The sequence below is a fragment of the Ixodes scapularis genome, unplaced genomic scaffold (genome assembly GCF_016920785.2).
Source record: "Ixodes scapularis isolate PalLabHiFi unplaced genomic scaffold, ASM1692078v2 PGA_scaffold5__190_contigs__length_132052651, whole genome shotgun sequence".
Classification (NCBI taxonomy): domain Eukaryota; kingdom Metazoa; phylum Arthropoda; class Arachnida; order Ixodida; family Ixodidae; genus Ixodes; species Ixodes scapularis.
In genome coordinates, this window is record NW_024609880.1 from 48,463,332 (window position 1) to 48,482,324 (window position 18,993).

An 18,993-nucleotide genomic window follows, 5' to 3' on the forward strand; every position below is an offset into this window, starting at 1 on the left:
GCACAAGAAGTATGATGTATATGCGACGACGTGCGAGGCTAGGCAGAAAGGTAACAACCCTTACGCTTGTGCGCCTGCTAGCCGGTCGCCGCATACACCGTGGATAAGGGGAAAGGAAAAGGGGAAAAACAATATGGGTAAGTATAGATAGTAAAAAAAAAAAAAAAAAAAAAAGTGAGGCTGGCCGCTTTGTATAAAGTAGGCCAAGACCACCTATAGAATAATCAAAGCCTGTGGACGTCCTCCTCTTCCTCCACGAAACGTCATCACAGCCAGATCATCCTGTGACGCGTTCATTGGCTACGAGGCTCAGCCGAACGCTGACGCCACACTCGTGTTCAATCGGTGTCTTCGCTCCATCTCACCGTGATGACGTCAAAATTCTAGTGTCCAAGCTTTGACTCCTAAGAGGTGGTGTTGAGTTGGCTAAATGGGGGAATATATTCTGCAAAAAAAATTAATTAAATGAGAACGACCACAGTGAATACATTAAACGTTTGTTCCGCTCACGTCAAAAACGATATCTCTGCGTTTAAGGGGCATTTTAAGAAATTTCCGCTCACCGATGCGTTTTTTTTTTTAAAATGATGATTTAGACTATTTTTGCTCGCACCGCCGTGCATTTTCAAAGCTATAGCTTCGCCTCTTTTTCCTTCCCACCGCTTCTTGTTTTCTTCATGTTGTTACCAGAAGTTTTTAACAGCGTACTTTTGAAGCGTCGTGGCCTCGCCTGCAATGGAAGCTCGCGAAATCCGAGTTAGCTTCCGCAAGAAGCCTTAAAATTAGAATCGCGGTATCACCAGGCACGCGAACAGGAAGCTGCGTTGCACTCGCGTCTCTGTGACGGCACCTCGAGTAACCGCGCAAACGGAATATCAATAATAGAGAGTTTTAGTAGATCGTGCTTTCGGGTCACGCTATTTGTAGCGGGAGCTCGCGCTGCCACTCTGACGCATGCTCTGAAGCGCGCGACCGTAGCGGTAGCGGGCCTTTGGAAAGGATCTACTAGAACTCCCTAATATTTCGAACGAGTGTATACTTTTCGCAGAGACATAAAGAAGCGTGTTGCTAACTTGGAATTACGGTGACAGATCTAGTGGACAGGACGTAAGACCTGTCAAAGAGTATACAGGAGCTGATAAAGTGACCTCCACTGGTTATTTTATTGGCACCTCTCTTCCAATTCGTTCTACATTTGCAGGAAAACGGCTCAAGGAACGTTACAAGGTGAGTTCAGCTGAAAGTCTTTCAATACCACTTGCTCATATACTATAAGGAGTATTCACTCGGCGCCATATTTGTGGGTATTGTCTAGAGCGCATGCTCAGAGCGAGGTCACATTAATAGGCTGCTAAGACCGGCGATCTTGAGGGTGCAGAATGCACGTTACGAAATAACTGTGGAAGCTCGCCATCAGCATGCGCTCAGCAGTTGTGCACACAGCTATGGCCGCCAGTGAATACTTCCTATACTCCGTTTCACAAATGTCTGCAGTCGATACAAATGCACGGGTGTGTGAGCGGCGAGCCTATAGTTCAGGGGAATGCCTATGTTTGTACGAAAACCTGTGCACAGAAGGCACTTTCCGAAGCCACGTGCGCTCATGCCCCATACCTTTGTCTGCACTGCACATGTTTGTGCGATGGAGTATATGTCATCACATGCACTGTACAATAATAATACGTGCCATTGTAAAAAAAAATTAACAAAAAAAAATATATTTTTTTTTAATTGGGGAGAAGATAACAGACCCTTTCCGAAATTCAGTGCCATCTGGTAGTTTGTAAAGCAGTTTAGGTTTTGCCATATCAATGGCGGAAATTAACTTGTATCGGCACCGTCACTTTCCCAAGTCAACGGCACGCGAGGAATTGTTCAGTGTGAGTTCTTTCTCGATCAACTTCAGTTCGATGGTGACCAAGAACCTGCATTCAGAGCTACAACCCACTCAGATGCCTCGAGAAAATTCTATACACCGAACTGTTTTAAAGCCGATTGTGTGCCGCCCACAGATTGACTGAATCTGAGTTATTAAAAATAAACGCTTACGTAGCTCTATACACGCCTTGCAAGATCTGCTTAGGAACATCTTCAACATCTTCCTTTATCAGTCACTATACTCTGTTTCACCTTGTGTTGTACCTTAGTAAAGGCTACAAGCGCGAGCTCCTTGCTCTATGGCACGCCTCGGCGGCACAAGCTCTCGGGCACCAAGGGCAGCTGCCAACGCTATGAGCTCGCGCTTCTAGCCTTCGCTGGGGTACTACATAAGGGGAAATGGAGTATAGAAGGCCGCCATTGACCCCGTAAGTGTGACGTCATGGGTCCAAACAAACCGTTGCTAGGGTCGTTGTTATGGACAAATACATGTGGTTAGGTTTCGCTACGAAAACCCGACCGATCAACAATCGGGAGTAGGATTTAAACTTCTAAAAATCACAGATATAAAAAGCTTGAAAGTCATATATGTTTCGACAGAAGTGTGCCAGTAATCGCTTGTTTCTGAAATATTTACGACTGCAACTTTCTGTCCTCAAGATGCCTACAGCAGACGACGAATGCAAGAAGTATGCCGTCTGCCACACGCCGGCAGGCCAAGCCGGCGCCGTCGTTTGAATCGCGTGAATAAGGACGATATTCTGATATTGCATTTGTTCTAAATATAATGATTTTCAGTAACTGAAAAGAATTCGTAGTGGGGTGCGATGCAAAATATGGTTTATCGAAAGTCCGGGCGTCGATCGAGATGATCGTCTGCTAAAACATCGAATTGGACCAGTGAGAAAAGCACTTCAGGCGATCGGTCGAGATCCCAAATTTTGTTTGTGGACCTGCGCTATGTGAGTGCGTCGTACCTGGTTGTAACCATTGCTGCAATGGTTACTGAAAAAATCGCGATTGTCATATTTTTTTAATAACCTGATAACCTCAATAATAATAATAATAAACGAATTACCTTGACGGCGTACGATTTACTTCTTATACTGGCCTGGACTACGCCGGTAATGCACTTCAGATCGTTGTCGTAACTGATCTGCATGACGTGGTTTGATTTTACGGCATTTTCACCCCTCTGAACTGAGCTGGGTTCTCCACAGAAAAAAACGCACATTGCGTAGGCCTCTACGGCCACGGCAATGTACAGGGTGTCACAAAAGAAAATTTACACGGTCTTTTTTACCGCAAAAATAAACTAGGCATCGCCGAACGCTCATTCTCCGCCCAAAGGTAGAGCTAGAGGTCACAACCAGATGGCAAAGTTTCAGCCCGATCCGATAACTTAATCAAAAGTTATAAGTGATTTTCTGAAAATTTCAATGGGAAAATGGCGGCCGACGGACTTTTCAAACACATGGGGCTCTATGGCAGTAGAAACCGAAAACGGGCAAAAATGGGCTCCATTTTCCCATTGAAATTTTCAGAAAATCACTTATAACTTTTGATTAAGTTATCGGATCGGGCTGAAACTTTGGCGTCTGGTTGTGACCTCTAGCTCTACCTTTGGGCGGAGAATAAGCGTTCGGCGATGTTTAGTTTATTTTTGCAGTAAAAAAGACAGTGTAAATTTTCTTTTGTGACACCCTGTACTTGTTTTTGTCGCTTGTTTACTGACGCAATTCAGTGAAGACGCCCGCTGCAACAGAGGCAGGCAAATCTATCGTGTCGTCTGCTACCAAAGCAAAGCGGAGGGTAATACTTCAGAAATAGATTTCATTGTTGCAATACGACACTGAGACGACAATAACATCTTCATAGTTAGATATCAAGAAGTAAGGTTGCTTACAAAAAATTATTTACTTACTTGTAAGCAAAAATCTAGCCTCATGTGGAGTCTCCATGCATTAGTCCATAGCAACGCCCCTAGCAACGGTTTGTTTGAACCCAGACGCCATGTTGTGACGTCATCAGTTACGGGGTCAATTGGTATGGCACAGATGCCGTTCCACAGATGATGATAGTGATCAAAGTGGCCAGGCTGAATTTCGGAAAGGGTACAATTAAATATGGGTTACATTAGCAATCTATGCTTCACGTGCTGATTTTTTTTTCTTTCTTTGATCAATGAATGTTTGGTTTGCTTGTTCGCCGAGGAGATGTTAATGGACAACAGTAAATGTATCAACAAAGTAGAGAAAAAAAATCTATACAGACAGTTTCTTTTTCCTTTCGAGGAAGGTGTGAATGGTTTTGGGTATCCTGGTATTTACCGGCTCACGCAGTTAACTATTAGCCGAGTATTTTCTTAACTCTTGGTCATCTGTCGTGTTTAGGTAATGCTCAGTATGACCGCGCAGACAGTTTTTGTTTCAGGTTTAAACATTTTATCATCCTCGCAATTCGCCGAGCCTTCTCAAGCACTTTGCGGCAAAGTAGGCGCTCCTAATTTCTTCGGGTGTACATTATTATAGGACTATCGCATGCAAACGTTACATAGACGCATCGCCGTTTACTTTTTCACTCAATTTTTATCGCTGATCTCACGTACAGGGGTCCTACCATATCGCCGAGCGATGTATATTATATATGTGTCGAGCGCTGACAGCGCAGCAGAGGTTGGTGGCACTATCGCTCCACGGGGCGCGGTGCCGCCGGGGCCGAGATGCGCTCCGATAGCAAACCAAAACTTAAAAACCCGTCGAATTTGTGCGGTTTCTCAAAAAGCCGCAAAATGCTTCGCGTGCCTTCTATCGTTTTGAAATTTATTGATTCAGTGTTTTTCGATGATGCTGAGCAATTTTATAATTTAAACCATGCCCTTAAACACAATATTAAAAAAGTTAATTACGCAAAAATAATTAACAACTTAATTATCCCCGACTTTGTTAATTTTCCTAAATGGGCCCCTGGATCAGGCCCAAAACTCCACAAGCCTTTTTTCGTTGCGATGAGCAGTTTTCGCAGGAGCGATTTGGCCTGCGTTCTCTGAAACACCCTGTATATAAAGAGTATACATGTACAATAGTGACTGGCCCTCCGTGTGTTGCGCGAGGAAGTGGGCTCGCACGTATTTGTAGTAGAGTGTAGTCGAATCGATCACCCGCGAAACGGTTCCATGAAGCCTGTGCTTGTCCCTGTATTTATTTCGCTGTATTTCTTTCGCTAGAGCTCGAGGAATCCTGCTCCCAACCGTGCCAGAATGGCGGCCGTTGCTTTAAGGAACGGTGTGCCTGCCCTCCTGAATACATGGGGCACTTTTGCGAATACCGTGAGTACGAGAAGTCTTGACCCCACTGATTTCGTTGTCCGTATATTTTGATTAAAAAAAAAAAAAGAAAAATGTTGCCTCGATTTCCAGCAACCATAATGTGTAAAAAAAAAAAGAAAAGAATATTATGTAAGTTTTTTATATTGTATAATTAATTTGTAACCCTTTTTAATTGGGTTTAGCCGTGCAAACAGTCTTCCCCATTTCTCATGACTGTAATTCCATGAAAAGCTACGTCATGTACGAGTAGCTTGCTTGCGACGTTCTATAAAAATGAACAAAAACTAAAAAAAAAAAAACACTGACAACCCCAACATCGATATTTTTTATCGTCTCAAACGCACCGGAAGCGCGTGATGACACACACACACACACACACACACACACACACACGCACACACACACACACACACACACACACACACACACACGCACGCACACACGCGCGCACACACACACACACACACACACACACACACACACACACACACACACACACAAAACAAAATCAGTGCGGAAAAAAAATATGCCGCGCGAAAGGGTTTGTCAAAGTTTGCGTCCTCCTCCCCCCATTTGAACTCCTCCTTGCTTTTCTTCTTTTTCTTTTTTTGTGACGTAATTGGCGTTGTCATTTTTTTTACTCGTAGTCCTTGTCAACAAAGTAGTGAGAACCGATCAGGGGGTATGAGATTGGCCCAGGCAGCTGTTCTTCGGGGATTGCAGCCAACCACGCATTATTTCGTGCTTCATCTATTGGAAAACTTCCGTAGCACGGCACATTTTGGGTTTGGTAGTACTCGAGCAGAACTTCACGCAGCACCTTTGCAACATTGCCCCTCACGTCGCTCACCAAGGTCTGCTACACGTCGTTTTCTTTCCTTTCTTTTTAGCTATTGCTTTAGATCGACTAACACTGCGAAAAAAGAAACGAAAAAGGAAAACAAAAAACAAAGAGGAACTGAATAGTGACGCGTCTTCTACACGCGAAGAAAAGTCTCACGAAATACTCTAGCAGCTGGCCGGGTGGCACGTTCGCGTGCCCATGAACGATGAGAGGGAAAGAGAGAAATTGAAATGACACTTCCTGTTTGAAGTCATCCAAAAAGACAAGGAGTGCACCATTTCCCTAACTACGCCATAGATTCGGGCGGACGTTTCAAATCGAGCTTTCTAAATATATTTGTTTTATCTGCAAATACGCCGTTTTTGAGCTTGATATTTTTAGGGTGATCCCTAAGAATCATTTTCAGTCCTTTGCAATAATAATAATAAAAATTTAGACATTGGGGTTGTCAGCGGCCCATCTAATCAAAGTAAAGCGGTTGGCATGTACTATATCGCAGCAGAGACGAGGTTAAAAAAGGCGTTGGGAGATATCGAAAATCAATAAGTAGTGACCACGATGGGTTCCGTGTTTTCTGTTCATAATTTTCTTGTGTCGAATTAAGAATATTTTTTACGGGTCTGTTTTTTCCTGCGGATTTGGTTTTTTTTTTGTTATTTTGTATAAACTGGTTGTAATTTATTCCATTTTACACACACACACACACACACACACACACACACACACACACACACACACACACACACACACACACAAAAACGAATCTGTGGAAAATAATAAACCTCGGGAAAAAAATACACCCAAATTCGAGGGGAAAAAACACACACAAAAAACACGGGACCCTATTTAAAAGTACGCGCAATATTTTCTTTTTGCCAGCTTTTGCTACGTTTGGTTTACGGTATTGAACTGTGGAACTGAGGCTGTTTACTCGGTTTAAAATAAAGGACTCCCAATTATATTTTATTCCGACTAGAACCTTTCTGTCTTTCCTTCTCACACAGCGAGGGATGTATGCAACGTGGAGCGAGCTGGGTTCCTTGGAGTGTCCAGGTGCAGCCACAATCGACTCGGGACGACGTGCTTCCTCGAATGCTCTAGGGATTGGAGCTACGAGTCTCTTCCGCTGACAAACGTGTACAACTGCACCCCTTCTGGCGAGTGGTCACCTCCGGAGTTCCCAAAATGTATCAAAAGTAAGGACAGCATTTGTTTCTTATTGTGTTCACAAATGAAACGATATGTAATCTTAACATTTTGGGGGGTATATCACAGGGGGAGGAGGGGGGGTAAGTGGCCGAGAAGACAAAGGGAAGCAGGACAAGGCGCACTCTCAACTAAAGTTTGATAGAAAAAACGTGTTAATATAGCCACCAGAAAAACAAATTCGTTATCCTTATCTCCTCAGCCCACGCTTCAGAAATTCAAACTCATTTGTAGATAATGATAATGACATGTCCCTTATGCATTGCTTCTCCGTGGTCCTAATTTCAAGTGCCTCTCGACAATTTATCTTTGTATCTAGACAAAAGTCTAATGTCATTGAAGGCCGAGGTGCAAGAGCTTCTGTTACAATGAATTGCAAGATGCCATGGAGGAGTCGTTCTTTTGGAATTAAGCTGAGTGCTCGCGGGTGCGATCATACACGCACTTGCTCGTCTGGCCCACAAATGTCATCCGACACATCAACTGAATTTCGTAGACGAGCCAGTACCGCATTCAACATACTTATTTTGGTGTTTATTTAGTTGTGCACGGATCTTAAAGACCGACGACCAGACTCAAGATTCTGCAAGGCAGAAGATCCTCCTTACCATGGGGGAGGAGGAAACAGCAACGGTGGACAGGGTAGAAGGTGGGAGAGAACGAAGTGGGGGAAAAGTGGAAAGCGCGAACTGGTCGTCAGTCTTTAAGACAGCTGTGAATTATTTATCTGACGACAAAGTCACGCCATCCTATTGGACGCTGAAAAAAACCCCGGAACGTTATAGCGTTGGGCTACCTTTTTTCAAATTTTGCGTGACGTTGCACATGCATGGGATGACAACTGCAGCTCCGAAGTCGGTCTATCGCGAGTTGATTTCTTGAACCCTTTAACATTTTTAATTAATCTTTCCGCCACCTCAACCAATGATCTCAGCGGAAAACCAGCCTTCTGCAAGCGCTCTATCTGCCCCTTAAAGCTGTCTTGCGCGCTGTGCCTGCATGACTTCCTGGGGGAAGTCCCCAGACACGAACTGGTGATGCTTCTTTTCTCAACCTTCGAACGTGCGGAGTCAAAAGGAAGGATGCTCTTTGTTCGAGGTGCATGCGTCCAGCAAGCATGGTCCCCGAAAACGCTAGCTCGAGATCTAGGAATTTCAGTTCACCCACTTTTGGTAACTCGTGCGTAAAAGTCAACCCAGAGCGACAGAATTTAAACAATTCTAGCAACTGAGAGACTTCACTGCTAAAGGGCCCCGCTGAGCTGCTGAGGATAAAGAAATAATCGACGTCACGAAGTGTCTTGGCATTGTCATTATTCAAAAGTTTCAATGCAATGTCTTTTGTTTTTTCCACAGCTGCCTAAAAAGAATGTTGCACGTACAGAACAGGTGTCACACTCTACCCAATGCAAATACATTTCCTTTGCACATATTGGCTCCCCTCAAATGACACGAACGTATAATTTAAATATACCATACGTTTGTGTCATTGAGCGGCTCCTATAGGCAGTTAACCTAAACTAATGGTTTAACTCTAGTTCCTGGATAATCGTCGTAAAACAGCTGAACGAGGTTCGATTAGTGATGCGTCAGTTATAATAATCTTGTGAAATACGAACCATATGAGAGCCTTACGTCATTCTTCCGCACCGAGAAGCTGTAAGCAAGCATTTTTTTTTTTTTTTTAAGTTGATTATTTAGGATTTAGGGAGCGAGATTTTCAGATCGCGGTAACACCATCGCTGAAAATTGCAGATTTTGTTTTTGACGATATTTTTTGTATTTTTTATGCGAGCGCATGCTGTCGGCATCGGGTGCAACGAAGGATGGCATCACCCTAAACAGAAGGACATTGAGGCATCACTCTAAAAAGATGGACATTGTGTATCGTAACAGCTGCGTAATACACGTTGAAGACCCTAGGCTAGCAGTCGTACTGCACTGGCTAAATTTATCATCTACACGGGAAACACCACACACCCATTGGGGCTGACTAACCTTCTGCTGTCTAAACATAATATTTAAAAGTCGCAACGAAACACGAACAAGGAAGATGGACAAAGGCACAGCGCTAACTTACAACTGAAGTTTATATCCATAGTCACCCAGGTCTCTGAACTCGTCAAACACAAAGTTGGAGCCGAGAGTTTGCCGAGCACGCCGATTGGACGTCGGCAACAAAAACGCCAAGTCATCGTCGTGATAGGCCAATCGGTGCGCTCCGTCAGCTTCGGCTCCAACTTTGTGCTTGACGAGTTTAAAGGCCCTAGTATTAATGACCGGTGCCAACAAAAAAATAAAAAAATAAAAACAAGTCAATGAAGAAACACAAATACACACCGTTAAGAGGTTAAACTATTGTAATATCACTAATCGACAGCAACACAGGCTGCTGTCCCTCTGTCGAGAAACCGCGGTTATTTCTGGTCATCAGCACAGAGGGAGTGCTGATGACCACACTGCAGTCCCAATCTACCAACTTCTCGGGCCTAAAGAATCTACCGCGTAATCTTGTCTCTGTTTTTGCTTAGTACGTTACAGTCAGTGAAGATGGGGGCACAACCATAAGCCATGCAGTGCACACCGAGATGCCCTGATATGACCGTATCTACGGTGTATCGATGTTCCCTCAGACGTTCATTCAGGCAGCGGCCTGTGTGTCCTACATACTGACGGCCGCGCGACTATGGGACGGAGTACACGACCTCTTCCCCACACTCCACGAAGCAAGTTTTATGCTTCTTCGTGCAGCCGCTTGTCCTTATCGTGTCAGAATTAGAATCAACTTTCTTACACAGACTAGCCAATCTTTCCGGGGCTGAGAACAGTACGTTAATTCCCGCGTGCAAGCCCACTCTCTTAAAATTGTGGGATACTTTATGCAGATAACGGTATGACCCCCCCACTCTTTCCATTTTCTTCCTCTGTGATTCCGTTCCCTCAGTATTCTTATTTTTTTAACTTCCTGAATGTGCTCTCCGCCACCGCTGACAAAGGGGTGGTTGGGTATCCCGATGATTTAAGTTTTAAAGCCTGATTATTGAAACTTTCGTCAATCATGTTTGCGCAGGACTTTTTTAGATTGTTACTGAAGTAGAGGTTAATGATCCCACTCTTCACCAGTTTGAAGTGCCCCGACGCGAATGGCAGGATTGGCTTGTTTCCTGTTGGCTAATGAATCCAGCACACATGCTCCGGTTGAAAGTTAAGCTCGAGGTCTAAGAGGTTTCAGACAGTCACTGAATGTGGACAGGGTTTCTGACGCCAACAGAGAGGGTTCCTGTCTCTGTCTATTTTGCTTGTCCGTGTCTCGTTGGCCCTTTTAAAATATTATGAATCACCAAATGGTCGAACTTTCCACCCTTGTCTAAAGATACACGCAACACAATTACTTTACACGAGGAGGTTTTGTAAATAGCTGTGTAACATTTCCGCGGGTGATGGTTTAGTTTTCTTAGAAAATTGGAAATTTTAAATGATGTGCTTCATAATGTATTCGCTTATTCTCAGTCATGTATGTCACCTCTAAAAAGTCATGCCCAACATTCGTTAAAAGAACGTTCTTGTGAAAAATTTAGAAAAAGCTGTAATCTCACAACATATTATCTTCGTAAAAAAAAAAAAAAAGAAAAAAAAGTTGCCAGTTGTTTTATAGTTTTTACAGTTTATAAACTAATCTTTTTGGTGGCGATATTCATTGGAATGAATTGGTCTTTCCCGGAGGTATCTCCTATAGGTGGACTGTCGTTCAGCACAGAATATGAGAGCTCATCATCGTATACTAGATATATCGTTTTGAGCAAGTTGGTAGTACCAGCATATTAGCCAGTAGTACACTTGCAGGGTCCAGTCGACGATTATGGTTTCAAGTTGTGGACTTATTTGAACACATATATTTGAGGACTTAAATCCAACGTCGACTTATCTGCCATCCTCCGTTCCAGAGGGGGACCGCCAAGTCAAGACATCAGCACCTGGATTTAAACGCCCGAGCGGGACGTGCGCAGTCTGGGGACGAGGACATTACCGCACCTTCGACGGTTCCCTGTTCAGCTTCCGCAGCCGTTGCCGGCACCTCCTGGCTCACGAGTGTCGCAGCGATACGTTCAGCGTCCACGTCAGCGACAGACACTGCGACGCCACGGCGCAGGCGGCGCAATGTCGGCGCTCCGTCGAGGTCTACGTGGAAGGGCAGAAGTACGCCTTCGAGGTCAAGCCCGCGCCCAGGGTGTCGCTGGGCAACGTGTCGGCCCTCCTACCGGCGACCCTGGAAGGACTGCGCGTCGACTACGTCGCAGGAAGAGTCATCATCAACAGTCAGCTCGGGTTCACGTAAGTTGCGCACGAACGGCAGGGTGTGTTCGTTACCGTAAACATTTATTTGTCTCTGCATTGCCGTGCAATAGGGTGTGTTTTTAATGCGCTCAGCCGCCCAAAGGATGTATAAAGCGACGCATGGTTTGTGAGGAAAAGACAGCTTTAATGATGGGAAGTAAGCAAGAGCGAGACCCGCTATCAGCACGTGCAGCTATGGAGAGCGTATATTACATATTATCGTTTACGCGACCTTCACTTCTCAGCTGGGGGTACTGTTAATCGCCTGTGATCGTGAGTAGAAGCCATGATCATGAAGCTTACTTGTGGCAATCTGATCTCGGTGCTACCCAGGCATTTTAAAGCATGCGGACGGTGAGTCGACGGCCTTAGTCCCTTTGTGGTCGTGGCAGGGTTTCTCATGTTTGTTCTTCGGGCACGTTAACAGGCGCTATTTAGGTCTTTGTTGCCAATTGGTTTTTGTGATAAATGAAGGTGTACCATATGCATAATCTTGACCTGTCTCAATTTAACTCATACAAAAAAAAAAATAACCCCTTTGTGAAGTATTTTGGTGACAGCGCGTGCCACAACTAATGCACCACCTATTTTTTTTCTACGGCCTTGATATTCCACATCTGAACAGTGTTACAGTGTATTAATGTAATTAGTTTGTCAGCTGGCTCCACACACAGCCTCTATTTTCCCTTGCACCGAACAGGGACAAAAAAAAAAAAAAAAGATGCGATGGAGAAATTATAATATTTTAGAAATTGCACGTTTTTATTTATTACGCGAATTGTATTTATTACGGTAATAATATGTTAAAAACGTACGCAAAATTGTTGCTAATTACCGTTATAAGATTAAACAAACTAGAGACACGCACAGACTCTTAACATCACCAGATAAAATGAACGAAGTAAAATAATAAAATTACAATACATATTCAGCGAGAAATATAACTAATTAACGGTAACTTTCACTATACAGTAGTCATTCGGGAGATACTTACACTTTCTTCGGATGCTAATAAGAAAACACCAGATAAGTGTTCATTGTCATACGCGGGCTGAAGTCACATTTGTTAATCCAACAGGCACGGCTGTTTAAACATAACCTCCATATGCAGGGTCATCTGGGATGGGCGGGACTTGGTGGAGGTTTCTGTGGAAGAGTCTCTCAAGGGAAGCATGTGTGGCCTTTGCGGTCAGTACGACGGCGATCCAAGCAACGATTTTGTCAACAGCCACGGTCGGCAGGTCTCGTCCCGGTCCGCCTTTCTTGACAGCTGGAAGAAGGACGACCTAGGCGGTAGGTGTCAGCTTCTTTGTACTGACCTGGCAATTCTAATGATTGGAGGGAATACCCATCCTTCTCTTTAGCTATTCTTTGTTTTCGAAACTGATCCTTGACATATGTGTTTGCAGAGGAGTGCGAAGATATCTTCTTCGATCCTTCGATACAGCACCATAGTGAAGAACTTGTCCTGGAAGCCCGTCAGCTCTGTTCCAGAGTTACGAATGAGACGTTTGCATCCTGCCACAAGGTAAAGTGCACACGCAGTATCTGTAGTAAGCGGATACTGAGCGATGTTGTGGAAAGTATTCTGTGGAACATGGGCATGGGGTTGTCTGTCGAAGGTTTCTTGCATCCGCAAGCACTTTCTGTTCGTATAGGCTAGAATCGTATTGCGGTGCTGAAGATCTGTTTCAGTACAGTACAAATCTGCTGTGCAGGGAAGCTTCTCTGCCTTGTCCCTTTCAAAGTGGCTTTACTGCAACACAGAACTTGTTTAGACAGTACATTCCATCCAAAATCCGAACTCAAACAGTGCGTGCACTGCCTACCTGTGTTTTTCGTCGCTGAGAAATTATTAGAAAGAAAACAATAATAGGTTTCGTGCGTTTACAATGAAAGGAAAGACCAGTTTCAAGTGCTCTTTATTGCCATTGTAAACGCACAAACAAATATGTTGACACGCGCTCAAAAATTAGTCAGGCTAATTAGTGGCCTGATCACTGATGTGTTTTAAAAGTGACTAAACTTGCTGAAACTGGGATTGTAATTGCTGTAACTTACGTTGGATAGCATTCACAATCATCATGTTTAAGGACCGACCTACGCTTCGCGCTTTCCACTTTTGCTCCGCCTCCTCCTTTCCTATATCCTCTCCACTTTTTTCCTTGCGCCAGTCTGGTACCAACTGGTACTCACACTTTGGTACTCACAATCGCAGCTTAGGCGAGGGGAGCGCTAAAAGGATTACCTTCCCTGCAGAAAACCGAGGTGGTACGTCGGTCTTTAAGCAAGTAAAATAAAATTGAATTTTCGCCTCCGCAGCCTACATTACTGTCTGGTGTAAAACAGAAACCCTGATCGATTGGCATTCATTTCTCAAAGACTTAATGCTACACTCTTCCAGATCAGTTGGCACGCTAATTAGTACCGTCAGCTTTTGTGGTGCTTTAGGTACTAGTAACCTTTAATACCCACAGCGCAGGCACGTAGCCAGGATTTTGTTTCGGGGGGGGGGGGGGGGGGGGGGGGGGGCCGCCCATGACAAAATGCTGTATGTGGGGGAGTGGGGAAAGGAGGTCCAGCAAAATAAAAGATTTCGGGGGGGGGGGGCCCCCCCCCCCCCCTTCCCCTTGGCTACGTGCCTGCCACAGCGGCTGCGTGTCTTTTTGATCGTTTTCACAGTAACCTTTTTGTTCATCCTTCCTATAGATCCATAAAATCCTCTTGTTTAAACAACTTCGAAATTAGATTAAATCATCATCGCACTTGTACCATCTCTTCGTGTTTAACGTTTGATGGACAAGAAAAAATATTACAAACGCCCTCTCCCATTCTCGCAGTTGGTGGATCCCAAACCGTACAGCGACATGTGCCTGGAGGACTACGAGTCGTGCCTGGGCGATCAGGGCGATGGCTGCCGTTGCAGTGCGCTGGCGGAGTACTTCAGGGAATGCACGCGACTCGGCGGTAGCCTCGAAGCAACCTGGAGGAGAGACGACTTTTGTCGTAAGCTCTCTTTATACACTTAAAAAAATAACTTTACTTCAAAGCAATTTTTGAGGTCCCAATCGCCGCAATCTACTTGGAGAATCATGGAAATAAAAATATAAATTGACCTTCAAAAAAAAATATATATATACAGTCATGTCTTGTTAATATGAACCGCGTTAATAGAGGTACCCCGCTATATGGACACCATTTTCTGGGACGAACCGGGAAGATACATGAACTTTTGTCTCGTTGCCAGTGTCCCACTAGAGCGACAGACAGAAACAAAAGACAGCGACAAGCCTCAAACCCATGCAGCATGCTTGCGATGGTACCTTTGGCAGGCGTTTAGTCGTTCGGTGCTCGTGAAGTAAGCACGAGCGATTGCAAGTCTGCCAAAGATACCCTCACGTGCATGATGCTCGTGTTTGAGCATAGCCTTCTCTATTCAACAAGGCCTTTCAAATCGTGAAAGACTCTGGTTTGAGGCTTGTCGCTATCGTTTGTTTCTGTCTGTCGCTCTAGTGGGACACGGGCATTTTTATGAACAACTCACCTTATGGACGATTTTTTGGGGGAACAGAGGTTTCCATATTAACGAGACATCACTCTATATCTATATCTGCGCTGGCACTGATCATGGCGGCACGAGAAACGTCGTATTTAAAGGAGCGATGCAACAATTTTTGTACTTTGCGCAAATACCGCTTAAAACGGATCCCTTACGTTAATGACCTATGAAACACGCGTTCGTTTTTCGCCCCACGCAATAGAAGTCCCAGAAAAAAATTAAAGAAAAACGAGCAGCGCTCACCCCCTCAACTCGCAGCCAGAACAAGCGGCCACGTGATCTGGAGCCGATTATATGCCGCCAGTGTTGATCATAGCCGCGCGCTGGGGTTGGCAAAGCGCAGGACACGCGCTGAGTTCCAGACATTGTTATGGCTCGGATGTTGTCGTCGTTGCAGCGATTGGACACAGGTCACTACCCGAATGCTTCTCGAGCTAGCAATTATCACGAGCCCAAGTCGAGTGCCCACGCAATGCTCGGGTCCAATCTATGAACCGCATTCAAATATCGTCACTTGGGTGAACCGCGATCCCCAGGTTACGTCATCAAATTTTGCAAAGGGGAGATTGAATGAAAATTATCGCTTTGTCCTTGAAATTACACCGCAACAAAGGAGTTTCTTGGCCAATGGCGTTGCGTGTGAATATCCTTGAGTCCCAGGTGTGCCAGTAAGCTCGTGTAGAGAGAAAAACATTCCAATTGAATATCGTTGCACAGCTCCTTTCAGAGCGCCCAAACTGTTTTTTTTTTTTCTCCTTAGGTGGATGTGTATTTTCAGCTTCGTTATTATTCGAGCTCCTTTCGTAGGTAGCAAATATTGGCTCTCGCAAGTGCTTTGCAAAAAGAAAAAGTAGACGCACCATATTTTCATAGCGGTATGCTACAATTCGCTAATCGCTCGCTTTGTCCGGAAATCGCGAAGTCACGAGTGACGTTAATAGTCACGGACAGTTCAAGAACTGTCCGTGACTATTACCTCATTATCGCTCAGAAGCCAATCAGATTGCTGCATTAGCCGATAAGAAGGCTTGACTACCAATCACGAGGCAGGAAACGTGAATTAACATATTAAGCCACGCCCTGCGTTTCTTAAGCTGTCAGGAACTATGCGGAACGCAAGTTCGTCTGCTTCTTGCGCATGGGCTGCGGAGACGTCAGAACGTCGAGCTCTGATTGGCTCTGAATGGAAGAATAGGGGGTATAGCTATACCCTCTATTCTTCCATTCAGAGCCAATCAGAGCTAGACCTCAATGCTACCTGCCTTGGGGTCTACCCGGCATTCTTCCAATCGAGCCAATCAAAGCTCGGCGTTCTGACGTCACCGGAACCCTTGCGCAAGAAGCAGACGAACTTGCGCTCCGCATAGTATAGTGTGCGTCGTAAAGTAACATTGCCGTGTCAAGCTGGAACGTTTTAACGTCTTTACGTTACTTCGCTAGTTCAACGATAATATGATTGGTAACGTAACTCGCTGCCCCCTAGTCATGGCTGGGAGGAGGACTCATGGCTGTACCTTGGTTGTCCCATAGCTGCCAGGTGTCCGGCAGGCAAGGTGTACAGCCAGTGCGGCGCATCCTGCATCAAGACCTGTCGAGATCCAGAACCCACCTGCCAGCCCGAGCGCTGTGTGGACGGCTGTCATTGTCCCGAGAAGACGCTGCTGCACAACGGCCAGTGCCTTCGGCCGCAGCAGTGCCCTTGCCTGCTGCACGGCAGGGAGTACCGGGCCGGGAGTCTGGTCAAGCGTGAATGCAACTCCTGGTACGCTTTGCAGTGCCATCATGATGCGTGGAACTAAGTTACTAATTTGATTGAGAGGGATAACTTATACGGATCACCTTCAATTTTAGACGTTAGGAAAGCATAAATTTTTCAACTAATCGGTAACACTAATCTCGAGGTATTACTCTTTTCAAGAAGTCCAGATTTTTTTTCTGCTGCAGCGACGTGCTCACTGCCCAGACCAATCGCAACTGAGGTCTTCGTTGACTTCTTAAGGCCCGTTTAAAAACTTGCGACTCCTTAAAACCGAGTGTCTTACAATTTCTTAAAATCTCTTGCGACGAGAAAACACACTGACATTATATATTATGGTATTTTCGAGGTCAAATATGTGTACTACTTATGAGAAAAGTTCGTTTATAACATTGACAAAAGCTTTTCAAGCCAAAAAAAAAAAAAAAAAAAAAAGACGGGCGCCCGAAAGAAATTAACAATATAAATATAATATATTGTATATATTGTTATAATATATAACAATATTAACAATATAATATTAATAAGTTTTTCATCTACACAGTGGTGTCTGGTGTAAAAGATAAGCGATTAATTGGTCTAACAAGCACCTAGCTTTCCCTTGTAGAGATGAACAGCCTGCCTTTATTCTCTTTTGGCCCGAAGCCCATGCATTTCACTGTCCTCTTAAAGGGATACTACAACGAAATTTCGGCGCTCGTTTTTTGGTCTATATGTGTTCAAAAAAGCAGCATCACATCGAACATACCAATATCTTGTTAAAAATGTCACAAAAAGGAATTTTAAAACGAATTAAACGATTAGCAAAGAGCACCTGGTGGATGTCGCTAACGCCTCGCTTGTAATGCCCGTCAAGGAACCTTGACAGCTAGTGACGGAGGTTGTCTCGCCTCCGGCCACGACGAGAGAAGAGGGGCAGGAGGAACTCCCCTCTTCCCGAGAATGCCTTTTGTGTGTCGCAGAAGTCGCTATTGTCCCCCTAAAAGATTACAGAAGATTAACCCGTCACTCAAAATTCGTACAAAAGCAGCCGCTTCGGTGGCTGGAACGACTAGGCCATCCTCTCGACTTCAGCCTCGCCGTAGCTATGCTCGTCCTGAGACGACCTACGTCGCGATTGCGTTGGATGTCACGTGGTCTCCGCTGGGCCTTCTCCGAACGCTTGCCAGAGTGTGCCGTTTATAACGAAAAATACAGCCACCAGGCTCAAAATACAAACGTGCGATTGTCATTTACAAATATTGTGGATCATATTCAACCTATTTTTGAACACGACGGGAATATTTCAAATTTCGTTGAAGTATCCCTTGAATGGAGGTCTTTGACGTCATTTTCGTTGCGTGTGCTCGCGCACACTGGCGGCTGCTGGCTCGTGGAAAGAACGTGCATCACTTATTATGGGCACTAAATTCTTTGGTTCAGTATCCCTTTAAGAGGTTTTAAGGAACTCGGTCCTAAGAAGATGCAATTGTGTGAACAGACCTTTAAACACGCGAATGGGATAAACTTTATAATTTTTGAGACAGCGTTCGACTTTTGATATGCATCACCATAGCGTCTTCATTAATACTTTTCACCCAATTTTCCCTTAATTTCTGTTTTCTTTTCCCAACTTTTTTCCCACTTCTCTTTTCCCCTGCACGAGTAGAAATCTAGTTACGTATTGTTTAAACCGGATACGACGGAACTAAAGGGACAGTACAACAACACGCCTTTTAACTAAGTTTATGTTAACATGTCCCTCTATTTCCCTCACGAATTTACCTCTCTTTCTTTCCTGATGCAGTGAGTGCAGGGGAGGCGAGTGGCAGTGCACATCAAACCCGTGTCCCTCGCGCTGCGTAGCGAACGGAGATCCCTTCTACTCCACCTTTGACGGCAAGACGTACGAGTTTAGTGGACAGTGTCCCTACTACTTACTGCATTCGAAGAACTTCAGCGTGATCCAGGAACTCGGCCACTGCCCCACTGACGCTGCCGCCGCTGTCAAGGTGCCGGAGGGAACCGCCAAGGACTGCTACAAGTCTGTCACTGTGGCTTCCGGCAAGGATGTCGTGATCATCGAACGCGGAAAGGTACACGTTCACG

At 44.8% G+C, this 18,993-nt stretch overlaps 1 protein-coding gene across 1 annotated transcript in view; it reads left to right on the forward strand.

Annotated features, from left to right (window-relative positions):
• The window catches only part of LOC8052190 (hemocytin), a 166,826-nt gene that overhangs the window by 814 nt on the left and 147,019 nt on the right, over positions 1–18,993 (forward strand). The window contains exons 2-10 of the mRNA XM_042294055.1: positions 1,202–1,227; positions 5,105–5,206; positions 7,055–7,246; positions 11,200–11,587; positions 12,702–12,883; positions 13,000–13,118; positions 14,431–14,596; positions 16,680–16,911; positions 18,692–18,980. Coding sequence (XP_042149989.1) covers positions 1,202–1,227; positions 5,105–5,206; positions 7,055–7,246; positions 11,200–11,587; positions 12,702–12,883; positions 13,000–13,118; positions 14,431–14,596; positions 16,680–16,911; positions 18,692–18,980 — 1,696 coding nt within the window. The remainder of the gene's footprint in view (positions 1–1,201; positions 1,228–5,104; positions 5,207–7,054; positions 7,247–11,199; positions 11,588–12,701; positions 12,884–12,999; positions 13,119–14,430; positions 14,597–16,679; positions 16,912–18,691; positions 18,981–18,993) is intronic.